General features: G+C 41.8%; 2 protein-coding genes across 4 annotated transcripts; one reads left to right on the forward strand and one right to left on the reverse strand.

Moving 5' to 3' along the window:
• Positions 1 to 80: 80 nt before the first annotated feature.
• LOC311142284 (beta-galactosidase-1-like protein 2) lies at positions 81 to 8,168 on the forward strand (the record flags this gene model as incomplete). The annotated part of the gene is made up of 19 exons (XM_084177907.1): positions 81 to 172; positions 605 to 790; positions 1,557 to 1,625; positions 2,134 to 2,229; positions 2,732 to 2,840; positions 2,963 to 3,055; positions 3,220 to 3,301; positions 3,432 to 3,496; positions 3,673 to 3,757; positions 4,115 to 4,252; positions 4,459 to 4,539; positions 4,758 to 4,864; positions 5,143 to 5,289; positions 5,478 to 5,549; positions 5,675 to 5,753; positions 5,884 to 5,971; positions 6,208 to 6,319; positions 7,775 to 7,891; positions 8,082 to 8,168. The coding sequence occupies 19 exons, from the start codon at positions 81 to 83 to the stop codon at positions 8,166 to 8,168; spliced, it is 1,905 nt and encodes a 634-aa protein (XP_084034033.1).
• A 4,592-nt stretch (positions 8,169 to 12,760) lies between these two features.
• LOC311142557 (galactosylgalactosylxylosylprotein 3-beta-glucuronosyltransferase 1-like) lies at positions 12,761 to 16,370 on the reverse strand (the record flags this gene model as incomplete). Of its 3 annotated transcripts, none has more annotated exons than XM_084178235.1 (4): positions 12,761 to 12,847; positions 13,653 to 13,949; positions 14,304 to 14,824; positions 16,259 to 16,370. In XM_084178235.1, the coding sequence occupies 4 exons, from the start codon at positions 16,368 to 16,370 to the stop codon at positions 12,761 to 12,763; spliced, it is 1,017 nt and encodes a 338-aa protein (XP_084034361.1). The 3 variants fall into 3 exon arrangements, with proteins under 3 accessions (XP_084034361.1, XP_084034360.1, XP_084034359.1); XM_084178234.1 differs by having other exon boundaries at positions 16,250 to 16,370; XM_084178233.1 differs by having other exon boundaries at positions 16,220 to 16,370.
• Positions 16,371 to 17,422: the final 1,052 nt, after the last annotated feature.

Raw genomic sequence — 17,422 nt, forward strand, 5'->3', positions numbered from 1 at the left:
TGGAAAGAGTTTCATTTCTATGAATTAAGTACTGTCTATCAACAGATAAACAGATTAACATATCTATTTACCATTAACAGATGGTTGTTCTAAGAATAAGGAAAGCCCACAAAATATATTATGCACTTCTCTGTTTGAGCATTGTTGTCTTCATCATGTACCAGTACCTGGGGTAAGTAAGATAATAATAATTTACTTATTATTCATTCTATGGCATGTTTTAGTGTACCTTGAAATGTTTTTAAGAGCATGAATTGAATGACTAAAATAAACGTTTTGTCTTCAGTTCAATGAATAGCCCTACTCTGAAGTACTTGTACTCTCACACAGTGCCCTTCTCTATCCAGTATGTAAAAAGGATTAATACAATTGTGTGTGGTTTCATACATATCATTTCTTGATAGCTGATAACACAAAAATAACTGCTTTTATCCATATTATCCATTTATAAGACAGGAGGACTAGGTCCCATCTGGAATTACACAACCTCTCCAAGCACAAGGCTATGACTAGGAGTAGCCTAGAAAGGAGTGCTACTTGTGTGACCTGTATTGTTCAATGTTTATTGACCCAAATCAATGTGGCATGGCTGATTCTTGTCTAGTACTGCGCCCGGTGGCAGGAGAATGAGCAGGAGAGTAGGCTTGAGTGCCAACTCATCCCAGTTCACCTTGGAGGGAGAACCTTTCCGTATTCTGGGGGGATCCGTCCACTACTTTCGGGTCCCTAGAGCCTACTGGAGGGACCGCCTGATGAAAATGAAGGCTTGTGGCATCAACACCCTCACTACGTATGTAGCATACAATCACTCAGGCAAAAATGGCACCCTATTCCCCATAAAGTCCACTACTTTTGACCTGCATCTGAAATGGCATGCTATTCATAGAGCACTACTTTTGACCAGAGCCCTATGGGCCCTGGTCAAAAGTAGTGCACTATAGTTAATAGGGTTCCAATTTGGTCGTAACTTAAGCCTACAGTATAATAGTTATTAATAAAATAAAATCTAATTTTATTTGTCACACGCTTCGTAAACAACAGGTGTAGACTAACAGAGAAATGCTTCCTTACGGGTCCTTTTCAAACAATGCAGAGTTAAAGGTATAGAAATAGTAACCTGAGGAATAAATACACAGTGAATAACGAATAACAATAAAGAGTCAAAATAACATGGCTATATTCAGGGAGTACCAGTACAAAGTCGATGTGCAGGGGTACAAGGTTATTGAGGTAGCCATGTACATATACTGTAGGTAGGGGTAAAGTGACTAGGCAACAGGATAGATAATAGACAGTAACAGCAGTGTATGTGGTGAGTGTGAAAGTGTGTGTGTGTGTGTGTGTGTAGCGTCAGTGTGCATGTGTGTGTGTGTGTGTGTGTGAGTTGTGTGTGTGTGTGTGGGTGTGTATGCCATCAGTTTGCATGTGTGCGCATGTTATGTGTGTGGGCGTATGTAGTGTGTGTGTGTGTGTGTGTGTGTATGTGTGTGTTGTAATAGTTCATGACCCTGGTCATTTGTTGTGCGATAATGAGGAGCATCCTGTTTCTCTTGCAGAGATGTACCATGGAGCTTACATCAGCCAGAGAGAGGGGTTTTTCACTTTCAAACAGAGTTGGATTTAGAGTAAGGACCCCTCCTGTTCCTCCTCTTCATCATTTATAGTTGAACGTTTGCAGCTTTCCATTGCTCTATACAAACACAAATAATTGTCTTGCATCTTATCTATCCCCCTGGCATTAATACTCAAATGACTGAAACGCATTGGGAATTTCCTTTTACATCATTTGGCATCAGGTGTCGTTATTACCCGAGCTGCCATGCTCATGGGAGTGAGTAGCAGATGCACTATCCTGACAACAGCCCAAATGCATCTTCACAACAACAGCACTTGCTGTGCAATTAATGGCACTGAGGTCAGGTCACATGATTCCCATGTTTCCAGGGGACTTGGGTTCACACCAATTTTATATGTCTATAGTTCACACTCATAGAGAATATTTGCATATCTGACACTCAAGTGAAACTTACACTCCAAAATCAGACCTCAGTCCAGAAGTGGACTCATTTTTATGTCTGAAAACAACTGACAAACTTTGGTTCGGAGTGATGTCCCTGTGTCTTGTTTTCCCAGAGCCTACATTAACCTGGCTGCTGAGGTAGGACTCTGGGTGATCCTGCGTCCAGGGCCGTACATTTGCTCTGAGCTGGACCTAGGAGGGCTGCCGAGGTCAGTCAGCTGTCTGTCTATCTATTTGTATGTTTGCCTGTTTTTCTGTCTGTCTGACCTTCCATTTTTAAACCACCGCATTTGGAGTTTGGTGGAATCGAGGCCAACGGAGCCATCCATTTTGAATAGGAGACTCTGCCCTACACTACTTTACTGTTGAATTGTCTGCTCTTAAGAGTCAGGACATTTCTGAGGCAACATTCCTCAGTAAATGTAATAAGGAGGTCGGAGCGTGTAAATGTGTTTTGCACAGAGGCCACTTGATCTAGCAACACAAGGTGCCATTTTGATTGTAATATGTGACTATGGGAACCAGGGTAAACAACTTATACTATACCCCAGGGAGGGGCGGATTGGCTGTCTTCTAGCTTTCTGTCCTCCTGGGAATATGACTCAACAGTTTCATGAACAGTGAGTTTAACTGACTACAACACCCCCAATTCTCTTTCTCCCTGGCAGTTCTAATACTACTTTTCCACTCTCTCTTCTTCCCTCGGTTAAGTTGGCTTCTTCGTGACGGGAGTATGAGGTTGAGGACTACTCACCCAGGATTTGCTGAGGCAGTCAATACGTTCTTTGACAAGCTCATTCCAAAAATGGTTCCTCTACAGGTCATTATTTGGTTCCTATTCGAATATAACCTGGCTGTAGCCAAACCAAAGCTATAGCTATAGAATACATTAGCTGTAGAATTGTCCTATATCATTTGAAAATGTATTTTTTGTTTTTTCAGTTCAAGAAAGGAGGGCCCATCATTGCTGTACAGTTGGAAAATGAATATGGATCATTTGCAATGGATAACACTTACATGCCTTTCATCAAGGAGGTAAACACACATGCACACACACACACACACACACACACACACACACACACACACACACACACACACAAATAATGTAATTACAGAATGTATGGCATTATCCAATTAGGTTTTATAATGTATGGGTCATGTCCAGTGTTGGTGCTCACTACTGTGTTTCTTCATAGGCTCTAAAGTCCAGAGGAATCAATGAGCTCTTACTGACGTCAGATAACCATGAGGGGTTAAAGGAAGGGGGTGTGACTGGAGGTACAGTTTATCATTACAGCAGACACACTTACAGTGTCCTTATTTTACACCGTCCTTGTGTCCACATTCACTGATCAAAGTTCTGCAGTCATTTTACAGTATATTCCTTTAATTCCAACCTATCTTCTAGTCATCAGAACAGTGAATCTACAGAAACTGAATCAGGGCGACATCAAGTATTTGAATGCTATTCAGGTACAACCCATTCTCTCCACTTGCTCCTCATCTTCATACTTGAACATTTTCAACAAATGCTGAACAAAGTTTATTAGGAAGATCAGCAAAGTATTTATACATTGGCCACCAATTAAAATGATAGCAGTCTGTATTGATCATGTGTAAGTTGTGGACTGTGTATTTATGCACGGCAGCCTAATAGCCCCATGATGGTGATGGAGTACTGGACAGGCTGGTTTGATGCATGGGGAGACCTCCACCATGTCCTCGCCCAAGAGGGTAGGGTTGTATTTTTAAGCTTACTTACTTACTTAGGCTTTGTCGTGACTAATGACGCATAAGTCCTCCAAATGGTCCCTCCGTTTCTCCCTGTCCTGAACCTCTTTCCATGTGTTTACCTTCATCTTTCCAGTATATGCAGGATTCCGCAATGACTTAAAAGTAGCAGTCAATGAAATGACTAATATTCCTTTAGCTTATTCTGCAGTTGTACACATTTTTCAGACTGTGGAGTTTTTCTGAAGCTGCTATTCATCAACATATTTTTGTGCCTGTCATTAACATGCTTCTCCAAAATGTCAGTTATTAAATTGCTAGATATCTGCGATAAACATGAATGATCTCTTTGTTTGTCAGATATGGTTTCTGCTGTGCGGGAGATTCTGAGACGCGGCATGTCCATTAACCTGTACATGTTCCACGGAGGGACTAACTTTGGTTTCATGAGCGGAGCACTGATCAATCCAATCTACAAGGCACTAATCACAAGCTATGGTATCTTATCCAGATATTTATTCCACTTTTTAGCAGCATTCCAATTTACACTAGTGGCAATGTGTTTTGAAGTTTCCTCTCACAATTTAGTTTTGTTTTGTATTATCTTGTATTACACATTGCCACCAATGAGTGGCAGTGTGGACCAACATGTCATGAGAGATCTTCCCTGTCCCCACTCCCCACTGATGATTGCTGTCATCCAGATTATGATGCACCTCTGTCCGAATCGGGGGAATACACACCAAAGTATCACCTTCTCAGGGATCTATTCAGTCAGTACCACAGTAAGTTGATCACTAAACTTAAAAATAATAATTAAATAGCCCGACTTTTGTCAACTTTAAGGGCTGGTTTCCAGGACCAATAGAGAATCCCCATTGAAAATGTTTAAATCCAGGGTTAGTTTTACTGTAATCTGAGTCTGGAATACTGCCCTAAAAGTGTAAGGGAGATTGTGTGTGACCTCATTGTCTGATGACTCCCTTGGCCTTGTGTGTCGGAGGTGAGAAGCTCCCTGATATGCCGGCCCTGCGTTGGAAGGAGAGGTATGAGCCAGCCATCATGTACCAGCACCTCTCTCTGTGGGATGCCTTGAGCTTCGCTGGGGAGGTGAGTGTGCGTGTGCATGTATGTGTGTGTATGTGTGTTTGTGTGTGTGCGCGTGTGCTTGTGTGTGTGGGCGCTGGTCCGTGTGTAGGTCGGTCTGTGTGTGTGTGGGTCCGTTTGTGCCTCTGTGTGCATATGTGCATATGTGTGTATGTACTGTATATGTGGATATGAGTATGCATGGGTCAGTTCTACACCAAACGTACGCTTCATGACTGTGCATGTGTGTGTGTGTGTGTGTGTGTGTGTGTGTGTGTGTGTGGCTCTTTCTGTCTCTCTAGCCATTTAAATCACCAACCCCAGTCAACATGGAGAATCTCCCAGTGAACAATGGGAATGGCCAGTCCAATGGATATACCCTCTATGAGACCATTATAACCAGCGGAGGCTCCCTCAAGTCTGGAGACAATGTACGGGACAGAGCCCTGGTGGGTCTACACATCCTATAGACACCATGACTTGTTCAAAATATAGAGTTTATGACACAGTTATATCACATTTTATAATTGAAATGGTCCTGTTAATGTGGAAATCACTTATGATTCTCTTATGATACAGAAGTTGGGAAACTACACTTTTGAAGGCATTTATTTGACAGATGTAAGTTTGTTTCTAGGTGTTTGTGGACAGACACTACATCGGCATTTTCAAGCATCAGAATCTGCAGCTAGCGGTGCCTGATGGAAAGGTACTGCAAGATGAACATGAGGCCTACTGGAAGCTACTTTCAAATAGGACCTACAAGCTTTTCAAGCTTTCATAATCATCAACAACCAAACAGAGCCAAATAATGATTTAATATTCTAACTACAGGGAAAGCGGACATTGAGTTTACTGGTTGAGAACTGTGGACGAGTTCACTATGGGAAAGGTCTAGATAAACAGCGCAAAGGTGCACATCTATTTTGACTATCCTCTCTTTACACTGTAACTAAATCGTATTATCCTACTGTAGCAGAAACTGGTAACAATGTACTTCTTTTCAGCTTTGATGCCTTTTTATTGTCTGTGTTGTATTGTAGGTCTCGTAGGTGACATTCTATTGAACAACACTCCATTGAGGGACTTCACCATATACAGTCTGGATATGAAAACCAGCTTTATTGATAGGTTTGTATATTTTAATTTTCAACTTGTAGTACTTGTAAACAATCAAGCTCGTAAAAAGTCATTTTTATGAGCTTGAGCACTACAGATACCAATCAAGCATACCAATGTTTGCATGTGAACATTTCATGGAACACATTTCTGTTGGTGGCCCACCCTTTGATGGTATGCATGTACATATTAGACAGTGTGGCATTAATATATTTGTGACTATACCTTGAGTAATATATCTATTTCAGCCTCAACCAGGCACCTTGGAAGTCCCTTCCACACATTCCCAGTTTCCCTGGATTCTTCCTGGGAAGAATGTTTACCTACGGCTATCCAAGTGACACCTTCGTCAAGCTACCAGTGAGTAAATACAGTCATATTATACTGTGATACTTTGGCTGTGACACCTGCTTTGGTGTGCGTGCTTCTCTCTGATGCTATTGTATGTTTGTTATCTTGTTAGTGGAGCAGGGAAGTCAAGTGATTAAGGGACCGATTCAGACTTAGGAAATTTGTGACATTCCTACACGTTTTGATTAAAGCACTTTTCAGTATTTGGTATTCAGACTTACCTTATGCAGGTGCGCAACGAGCTCTTTGGGAGTGTCTCCCTTATGCGCACTGAATACATTTAATTAAACCGCTGAAAACCCTCCCACTTGCTGGCCAGTAGATTTCCTCATGGAGTTTTCATTCAATGGGGTTTTCAGTACAGTTATCTAATCCTTTTAAATACGGTATACCATTAATTTGAATTTTTTTAATAGACTCAATATAATATATCGAGATAACGGGTTCAGAATATTAGGGATCAATGAAAGAAAGCCATCTAAATATATGCATATTCAGAGCTTGAGAGGATCTGCAGAGATGAATGGGAGAAACTCCCCAAATACAGGTGTGCCAAGCTTGTAGCGTCATACCCAAGAAGACTCGAGGCTGTAATCGCTGCCAAAGGTGCTTCAACAAAGTACTGAGTAAAGGGTCTGAATACTTATGTAAATGTAATATTTCCAGTTTTGTCATTATGGGGTATTGTGTGTAGACTGATGAGGGAAAAAAACGATTTAATCAATTTTAGAATAAGGCTGTAACGTAACAAAATGTGGAAAAAGTCAAGGGGTCTGAATACATTCCGAATGCACTGTACGTATCATGTTGATATGATTTTCAGTTTGCTTACATATGACTGGTTTCACATTTGTCTCCAGCGATCATAAGTAAATATCATCTAAAAAAATTGCTATTTGTAATTACAATCCCCTTCTCCAAACTAATTTACCTAGCTCTTATCAATTTATACATTATAGTGCATGGAGAATGGTGTTATTTCTACAGCAGATGTTTTTCCACTTGGAACCGACTGGTGCTCGACCTTATTCATGGTTTCCTCATGCGTAAAGGTGGTGGAATTGTGAGGGTATTAAATCATGGTCAGAATATGGCGTATCTGTAGACACACCTCCGCCATAATTTTCTATGATCTCCACCTTTACATGCGTTTCCTCACGCTCAAGTTCAAGGTCAGAATACGCGTAAAGATAAAAGTGCATAAAAAGGAATAAAGTTCCATTTACGTGCGTGTAACTCAGGTCTGAATTCCCCCTAAGTGAATTGTAAATGGATACATTTTCAAAGAATGAACTAGAAAATCCCCTGAATAAAATGTGTGTGCTTGCTTGTCTTTATAGTATTTATGGTATTGAAATATATTTGGGGGGGCTTTCAGCAAGCACTTTAATTATTTATGAGGCTTAAACAAAATGGGATGACAGTAAAGTTATGATGTTATAATGCCTATGATAATGTTTACAGGGCTGGGGCAAAGGGGTAGTCTTCATCAATGGTTTGAACCTGGGGCGCCACTGGTATATTGGCCCACAGCAAACACTCTACCTCCCAGGACCTTTTCTCAACAGTGGAGTAAACCAGGTAGGACTCACTACAAGCACTTAGTCAGCATCATTATGATAAGATAATAAGACATTAAAAGGGGATCAAACATGCTCTTAGGTTCTTAGTCTTAGGTTCACAAAGTTGTGTTTACTTACAGTCTCGTTCTGTTAACGTCATGTGTTTCTTCATCATCTTCATCAACATCATGATCATCATCATCATGCAGGTGATTGTGTTTGAAGAGCAGGAAGCTGACTATAAGATCACGTTTGAGGAGACTCCTGATCTGGGCATGGCTGTGGACATTCAGTAACTACATTCCCAAGCTACTGTACTTTTAATAAACAATAATAATGGATAATGGATCTTATTTTTTAAAATCGTTTTTTCTCTGGGACCCAAAATGCTGTACATTGTATGGGAATAACTCACCTTACAGTGGCTTGCGAAAGTATTCACCCCCCTTGGCATTTTTCCTATTTTGTTGCCTTACAACCTGGAATTAAAATTGATTTTGGGAGGGTTTATATCATTTGATTCACACAACATGCCTACCACTTTGAAGATACAAAATATATTTTATTGTGAAACAAACAAGAAATAAGACAAAAAAACAGAAAACTTGAGCGTGCATAACTATTCACCACCCCAAAGTCAAGACTTTGTAGCGCCACCTTTTGCAGCAATTACAGCTGCAAGTCTCTTGGGGTATGTCTCTATAAGCTTGGCACATCTAGCCACTGGGATTTTTGCCCATTCTTCAAGGCAAAACTGCTCCAGCTCCTTCAAGTTGGATGGGTTCCGCTGGTGTACAGCAATCTTTAAGTCATACCACAGATTCTCAATTGGATTGAGGTCTGGGCTTTGACTAGGCCATTCCAAGACATTTAAATGTTTCCCCTTTAACCACTCGAGTGTTGCTTTAGCAGTATGCTTAGGGTCATTGTCCTGCTGGAAGGTGAACCTCCGTCCCAGTCTCAAATCTCTGGAAGACTGAAACAGGTTTCCCTCAAGAATTTCCCTGTATTTAGCGGCATTCATCATTCCTTCAATTCTGACCAGTTTCCCAGTCCCTGCCGATGAAAAACGGATGGTGTTCTCGGAGTGATGAGAGGTGTTGGGTTTGCACCAGACATAACGTTTTCCTTGATGGCCAAAAAGCTCAATTTTAGTCTCATCTGACCAGAGTACCTTCTTTCATATGTTTGGGGAGTCTCCCACATGGCTTTTGGCGAACACCAAACGTGTTTGCTTATTTTGTTCTTTAAGCAATGGCTTTTTTCTGGCCACTCTTCCATAAAGCCCAGCTCTGTGGAGTGTATGGCTTAAAGTGGTCCTATGGACAGATACTCCTTCAGTGTTATCTTTGGTCTCTTTGTTGCCTCTCTGATTAATGCCCTCCTTGCCTGGTCCGTGAGTTTTGGTTGGTGGCGCTTTCTTGGCAGGTTTGTTGTGGTGCCATATTCTTTCAATTTTTTTATAATGGATTTAATTGTGCTCTGTGGGATGTTCAAAGCTTCTGATAATTTTTTATAACCCAACCCTGATCTGTACTTCTCCACAACTTTGTCCCTGACCTGTTTGGAGAGCTCCTTGGTCTTCATGGTGCCGCTTGCTTCTGAAAGACTCTGGGGCCTTTCAGAACAGGTGTATATATACTGAGATCATGTGACAGATCATGTGACACTTAGATTGCACACAGGTGGGCTTTATTTAACTAATTATGTGACTTCTGAAGGTAATTGGTTGCACCAGATCTTATTTAGGGGCTTCATAGCAAAGGGGGTGAAAACATGCACGCACCAGTTTTCTGTTATTTATTTTTTAGAATTATTTGAAACAAGTTATTTTTTTCATTTCACTTCACCAATTTGGACTATTTTGTGTATGTCCATGACATGAAATCCCCAAAAATAATAATTTGAATTACAGGTTGTAATGCAACAAAATAGGAAAAACGCCAAGGGGGATGAATACTTTTGCAAGGCACTGTATCCATCTTGAGTAGAATATTGTTCATCATTTTATTGACGTAAATGTAATCCAAACTGTGGTTTATTTATTGAATCAAGGAACGAGAACAAGTGGAATGATTGTGGGAACTAACCAAGTCATCAACGTCTGTATGTGTCTTGATGACAAGTATTTTGGTTATAACAAATGGCATGTCATGTTAATGATAGCATTCTGGTGACTCTTACTTCCAAACAAAATGTTATACCTGTATCATCTGACCACTGATTGACAGGCTACAAGAGCTGCAGCAGTTTTATTTTAGCATTCATCATATTGGCAAATATGAGTTAGTGTGCTGTATATTTAAGTCATTTAGCAGACGCTCTTATCCAGAGCGACTTACAGTTAGTGAGTGCATACATTATCTTTTTATTTTTCATACTGGCCAACCCCGTGGGAATCGAACCCACAACCCTGGCGTTGCAAACACCATGCTCTACCAACTGAGCTACATCCCTGCCAGCCATTCCCTCCCCTACCCTGGACGACGCTGGGCCGTGGGTCTCGCGGTCACGGCCGGCTACAACAGAGCCTGGATTCGAACCAGGATCTCTAGTGGCACAGCTAGCACTGCGATGCAGAGCCTTAGACCACTGCGCCACTCGGGAGACCGTGATACTCGGGAGATATGTGCTGAGACCAGGACTGTATAGGATTCATTTATAAAAAAGAAAACCAATGCTATGATTTTGAACAGAAATTACAATATCAACAAGAATAATTAACCATGTCAAACAAGGAAAGCAAAAAGATGCTGACATACTGAGTACATTTTTATGATCGTATATACATATAAATATTACAGTGGCTGTTTACAAAGCAGACGTATTCCTTCTGTTGACCTTTGAATATCAAATCAAAGGTCAACAAGTAGCGTTTGGGGTCCAGACTGTTTAGAAAATGACATACTGTATCAAGGGAAGACCATTACTGGCATGTATCCTGTGACTGTACATGATGTAGTGTGTGTTGTGAAATAATAATATCTAATTGACTAGCTCTAAAAACAAAATTAGCATTGTAACATTTAAAAAAAATAAAACGGTTTCACTGGCAAACGTCCTCACCTAATTTCTGTTGGAGACGTGAAACAATTTGATGCATACAGTATTTGACACCAAAATGAACATAGGCAACAGAGCCTGGTCTTAAAGTGCTGATATAATCAGTAGTGTTATATGATCAGTAAAACATGTGCAAATGGACAAAAACAAACAACAAACAACCAAAACTGGCATTACAGTACAGGTGTTAAGCTAAATCATCGTATTTGGGTGGAATGTGCAACACAGACTACTCTGATGACTACTCTGATGACTACTCTGATGACTACTCTGATGACTATTCTGATGACTACTCTGATGACTATTCTGATGACTACTCTGATGACTACTCTGATGACTACTCTGATGACTACTCTGATGACTATTCTGATGACTACTCTGATGACTACTCTGATGACTACTCTGATGACTACTCTGATGACTACTCTGATGACTATTCTGATGACTACTCTGATGACTACTCTGATGACTATTCTGATGACTACTCTGATGACTATTCTGATGACTACTCTGATGACTATTCTGATGACTACTCTGTGGATGGATGGTTGTGTCTGTGTGCATGTGCGTGCACGCATGTTGCACCAGCTCATGTATGTGTGTGCATGTCTGTGTGTGTGTGTGTTTGTGTGTATGTGTGTGTGTGTGTGTGTGTGTGTGCACAGGCATTTGTATGTGTGTACACTGTGCACACATATCTGTGTATGTGTGTGAGACGTGTTTGTGTGTGTGAGACGTGTCCTAATTAGTGATTTGAGGGAGCGGAGCTGTCTGAATAGCTCAGTGTTTTACAGTGGGACGTGAGAAGGGTTCATGTCCTCTCCAGATCAGTCTGTCAGTCAATGCTGACTCGAGTCAGACAAGGACCCCTTTATCCACCCCAAGAACAGTCCGCTCCATGACAAAGGGAGCCCAATCACCAGTAAACAAGGGCCATTCGGGGCCCCTGATTGGTCATGTTTGGTCCAGTACCTGGTTTTGAGGATGTTGATTGGATGGTTGGTTTGTGTCGGCTGGGTTGAGGATGCTTCTTATTGGCCACTGTATGAACCGCTGACAGTAGTCTGAACCGCCAACAGTCTTTTGTCTTAAGCTGCACTCTGGCGACTGGCTAGCTCCACGTGTTCAGCTTCCATCGATGCATCAGTAAAGCGCTTAGCTAGATACAGTATCACCATCCTCTATGAATCTATGCTTTGATATTCTACGCCTGTATTGATACGTGGCTGTGTGCTGCTTGTAGTAGACAAGGTGGCTGTCTGACTCCCTTTACAGTGCTATTACTGTAAATACATATTTCACTCCGATCCTGCCTGCCTGCCTGGAGCTTGTCTTTTGTCAGTCCATTTGGAATCCCAGCCATATATTTATTACCTGTAATAACTCAATGGTATTTGGGCTTAGGAGATGGGCAAAGAAAATACATAATTAAGAAAAAATGAATTCATCGTTACATTCTCATTACTACCAAACATGGAGAGAATTGTTTAGACAAATGGTTTTGAAGAGGGGTTCCGGAAACCATAGACATTAAACCATAAAAATAGCTTTTTAGTATGGATCATCTGTCAAGTTTTTATTTAATGAAATCATAACATCCCTGTTATACAAATTCAGATAGATTCGGCAAAGCTTTACTCTACGAATAATAATATAATATTAAATGCTTTAATATAATAATAATAATAAGCTCACAGAAGCTCAGAAAGACAGGTTGGCCCTCAGACATAGGGTTGTAAAACTTTGGGAAAGGTACAGTAATTTTTCAATCTTACATAATCCCAGTCACTTTAAAGCTTTCTTATTACCTGTGTTGGAAGACGTTTCATATCTCCACGTTGGAGTCGGTAAATCCTTTCTTTCCCTCATTCACCAGAACAGGCTTCTCTGTCCTAGTGTGCCATACAAGTACCTGGGGGGAGGTTCAAGTGAAAAGGTTGGAAAAGGTACAGCTGAAGCATTGCTTTACCACTTCAAAGATTGCACAAATCTTTGAACAACTTTTTTTATCTTGTCTTTGAAGATGTGTGTGTATTGTTGTAGAGAGCGGAAGAATGATTCACTTGCTAGTTTCACCCTTATATTCAAACATGGTCAACATTTGCTGAAGGGACATAAGGTGCGGAACTGTGTGTGTGTGTGAGTGCGTGCGTGAATACAGGTGAGATGCAAGGGGGCTAAAACACATGGGTTTATGAAACAACATGCATTTTCTAAAGCATTTGATCGGAAGTACATTTCACGAGGCAAAATGTGGAAAATGTTGAGGAATAAAGGCCTTAGCGACTGAAAGCCTATTGAAATCCATACAGTAAGAGCATTATTCTCCTCCATTTACAGTAGAAAATAACAACTAAAAGTTTGCTTCAGCGACTTCCTGTTCAGTGCATACCACTACACATGTCATTATTTGTTACGACCACATTCTCAGCGCACCAAACTAGTTGAAATTAAGTCACTACAACAAGATTACAACGTCAGTATAATATCAGCTGTAACCGATATAATTGTCTACTTGTCTTGTACTGGTCAACAGTCACAACACACCTCTTTAATATAATAATAGTATATGCCATTTAGCAGACGCTTTTATCCAGAGCAACTTACAGTAGTGAGTGCATATGTTTTCTTATGGGTGGAATCAAACCCATAACCATAGTGTTGCAAGCACCATGCTCTATCAACTGAGCCACACAGAACAACTATCAGATCCTCACCTTAGTGCAATTAGCAGCCTTGGGCTCCAGGTCATTGAGGGTGACCAGCTCCCGCAGTAAGCTGCTCTCCTGGTATCCTCCCTTGACTCCCCACAGCTTGAAGTAGGCCTGAGGCTTAAAGAGAATGAGGCGGAGGTTCACCGCAAACCCAGCCATGTCTATGGCAAAGGGTCGGTGGGGGTCAAACACAGTCTTCCATCCATACACCTTGCCCACGGTGTTGACCTTAGGGGACTCGTAGCGCAGGCCGCCCACAAAGGCTACAGGCCACACCGACACCTTCCTAGTTGAACGCATCTACACAAGAAGGAGAGAGAGGGTTGAGCCCATAGAGAATTGTGTTCTATATGTAATTATATGGTTGAACCATTGGTTGGAGAAGGATTACTATGTGATCAATAAGTATTGATTTTCCAGTATATTCTATGAATTTATTTGAGGAAATAGCTATTTTATCATGCACAAATAGGCAGGTGTCAAGTGATGCCTATGTTTTTAGGCTGTGCATTTACCTACTGGCATACTGTAAGGATTCATGTTCTTTATGTCATTATACAGTTAGTGCGCACTGAAGCCACACATTTTGCCTATTTTGGTAACTCAAGAGGAAACAACTCTGTACTGCACAACATCTCTCCCTGTTCCACTCACCTCCTCAAACAGCTCCAGACTGTAGGTGTTGTCATCATCTGCAAAGTAGACGATACCTGGCTGGCTGTGTCTATTGTTGGAGCTGAAGGTCTCCCGGAGCCAGCGCAGGGCCAGGTTCCTCTGCATGGTTCCCCGGGGTATCCTGGGGTCCATTGTGTCCCCACGCAGCTTATAGGTCCTGGGTGTCTCCACGTTGAGGTGAGTGTAGTTCAGGCTTGTTTCCCGGAGAAGCCTGGTGACAAGCGGGGTTCGTCGCTGAGAGTCCTCCACCAGGATCCAGTGCAGGTTAGGCACGTGGAGGAAGGTGTTGGCCAGACGGGTCAGCTCCGCCTTCTGGACCGGCCGGCTGTAGGTTGGGGTGACGACGTGGAGGGTGGGGAGGACATCAGACCAGGGCGGCTGGCGGCTGTAGACGTATTCGGTGCGCACCACCTCCACAATGTCCTTGTTGTTCTCAGAGGAGCAGTGCTTCTTGAGGGTGAAGGTGTTCCGGGAGTCTCGCCGACTCTCATGTCTGTCATCTAGGAGAAGGGAAAGAAAGCTGGTGTTGTTGGTATAATAAACGATTATAGACTGTTTAGGATCTGTACGTTTCCATAAAGATGGCCTTCGTGGAGAGAGGGGCAACATCTAGTCGCGCAAATAGTTGAACATAGTTGTACAGTTGGACACTTCTTAGCCATCTGTTATGGTTTGAACGAACGTATCATTCTGAAATCTAACTCCATACTCTTTTGCTAGACATGTAATCTACTTGTGACATGTAATCTCCTCGTATACTCATCACTCATTTATAAAGGAATTAATTAGTTGTCAGACTAATATGAGTCAGTTTAAGGTGTGAATAGAGAAATAGAGAAATACACTACATGACCAAAAGTATGTGGACACCTGCTTGTCGAATATATCATTCCAAAATCATGGGCATTAATATGGAGTTGGTCCCCCCTTTGCTGCTATAACAGCCTCCACTCTTCTGGGAAGGCTTTCCACTAGATATAGGAACATTTGCTGCGGGGATTTGCTTCCATTCAGCCACAAGTGCATTAGTGAGGTCGGGCACTGATGTTGGGCGATTAGGCCTGCCTCGCAGTCGGCGTTCCAATTCATCCCAAAGGTGTTCGATGAGGTTGAGGTCAGGGCTCTGTGCAGGCCAGTCAAGTTCTTCCATACCGATCTCGACAAAACATTTCTGTATGGACCTCGCTTTGTGCATTGGGGCATTGTCATGCTGAAACAGGAAAGGGTCTTCCCCAAACTGTTGCCACAAAGTTGGAAGGACAGAATTGTCTAGAAGGACAGATTTTGATGCGCTCCCATTCTTTGAGCTTGTGTGGCCTACCACTTCGCGGCTGAGCCATTGTTGCTCCTAGCCGTTTCCACTTCACAATAACAGCGCTTACAATTGACCGGGGCAGCTATAGCAAGCCAATGTTTGTCTATGGAGATTGCATGGCTGTGTGCTCGATTTTATACACCTGTCAGCAACATGTGTGGCTGAAATAGCCGAATCCACTAATTTAAAGGGGTGTCCACATACTTTTGTATATATAGTGTAATTCAATTATGTGGACCATATATTTTCTTCTGATAGAGCTCAAATTGATCGCGACCTCATGCCACGGTCTCACAAAATGACAATAACATTTTCCTTCAGACACTGGTGAGATTTTCAGCTCATTATGAACAAAAACATTTGCCCATTGTCTTAAAAGTCTTGCAAAAGAGAATGAAGCATATTCTCATTAAATGTTAAGTGGGGAAAAATGCCCAAAAAATCTGCTGTAAAATCAGGGACATGTGTAGACTTCGTTCTTTTTAATCATGTCTCTAAAGTGTACTATATTAAGAGGAGCATCCCAAAATAAGCATAGATATAAGCAAAACAATTGTTTTCCTTTACTAGAGAGACTAACCATGAAACCCCCCTAGGGAAATGGAGGAACGAATTTTACCCTTTTGAGCAGCTAGCAAGGGGTTGATGGCACTCTGATGCCAAACAGTGATGAGTAGCGTCCAAGGCAACACGATCAACACGATGGCCAGAATGTCTCGTCTCTTCGGCATCTCCGAGGTCAAACCTGAGCCACGTCATTACCTGCAACACACAACAGATTGGGAGTGTTAAAAAGGCTGTACAGAACTTTTACCTCTGGAAGTGTCGTTTTGAAATTGGCAACAAATTAACAGTCTACTTCCAGGCATGTTAACATGTCGTTTTCCACTGTTTTGACATGCAATGATTATTGTCAGCCAATTGACCTGCTAAGGCTAAGAGGTAGGCCTGTAAGCCGTGGTTAAACTGCCAGTAACTGCATGACTCATGTACTCATGCTCCATGCATGCCTCATCCCTTCTCATCAGAATATATATATATATACAGTGGGGAAAAAAAGTATTTAGTCAGCCACCAATTGTGCAAGTTCTCCCACTTAAAAAGATGAGAGAGGCCTGTAATTTTCATCATAGGTACACGTCAACTATGATAGACAAAATAAAAATTTTTTTTCCTGAAAATCACATTGTAGGATTTTTAATGAATTTATTTGCAAATTATGGTGGAAAATAAGTGTTTGGTCAATAACAAAAGTTTCTCAATACTTTGTTAAATGCCCTTTGTTGGCAATGACACAGGTCAAACGTTTTCTGTAAGTCTTCACAAGGTTTTCACACACTGTTGCTGGTATTTTGGCCCATTCCTCCATTCAGATCTCCTCTAGAACAGTGATGTTTTAGGGCTGTCGCTGGGCAACACGGACTTTCAACTCCCTCCAAAGATTTTCTATGGGGTTGAGATCTGGAGACTGGCTAGGCCACTCCAGGACCTTGAAATGCTTCTTACGAAGCCACTCCTTCGTTGCCCGGGCGGTGTGTTTGGGATCATTGTCATGCTGAAAGACCCAGCCACGTTTCATATTCAATGCCCTTGCTGATGGAAGGAGGTTTTCACTCAAAATCTCACGATACATGGCCCCATTCATTCTTTCCTTTACACGGATCAGTCGTCCTGGTCCCTTTGCAGAAAAACAGCCCCAAAGCATGATGTTTCCACCCCCATGCTTGACAGTAGGTATGGTGTTCTTTGGATGCAACTCAGCATTCTTTGTCCTCCAAACACG

The sequence above is a fragment of the Coregonus lavaretus genome, assembly GCF_964263955.1.
Source record: "Coregonus lavaretus genome assembly, chromosome: 15".
Classification (NCBI taxonomy): Eukaryota; Metazoa; Chordata; class Actinopteri; order Salmoniformes; family Salmonidae; genus Coregonus; species Coregonus lavaretus.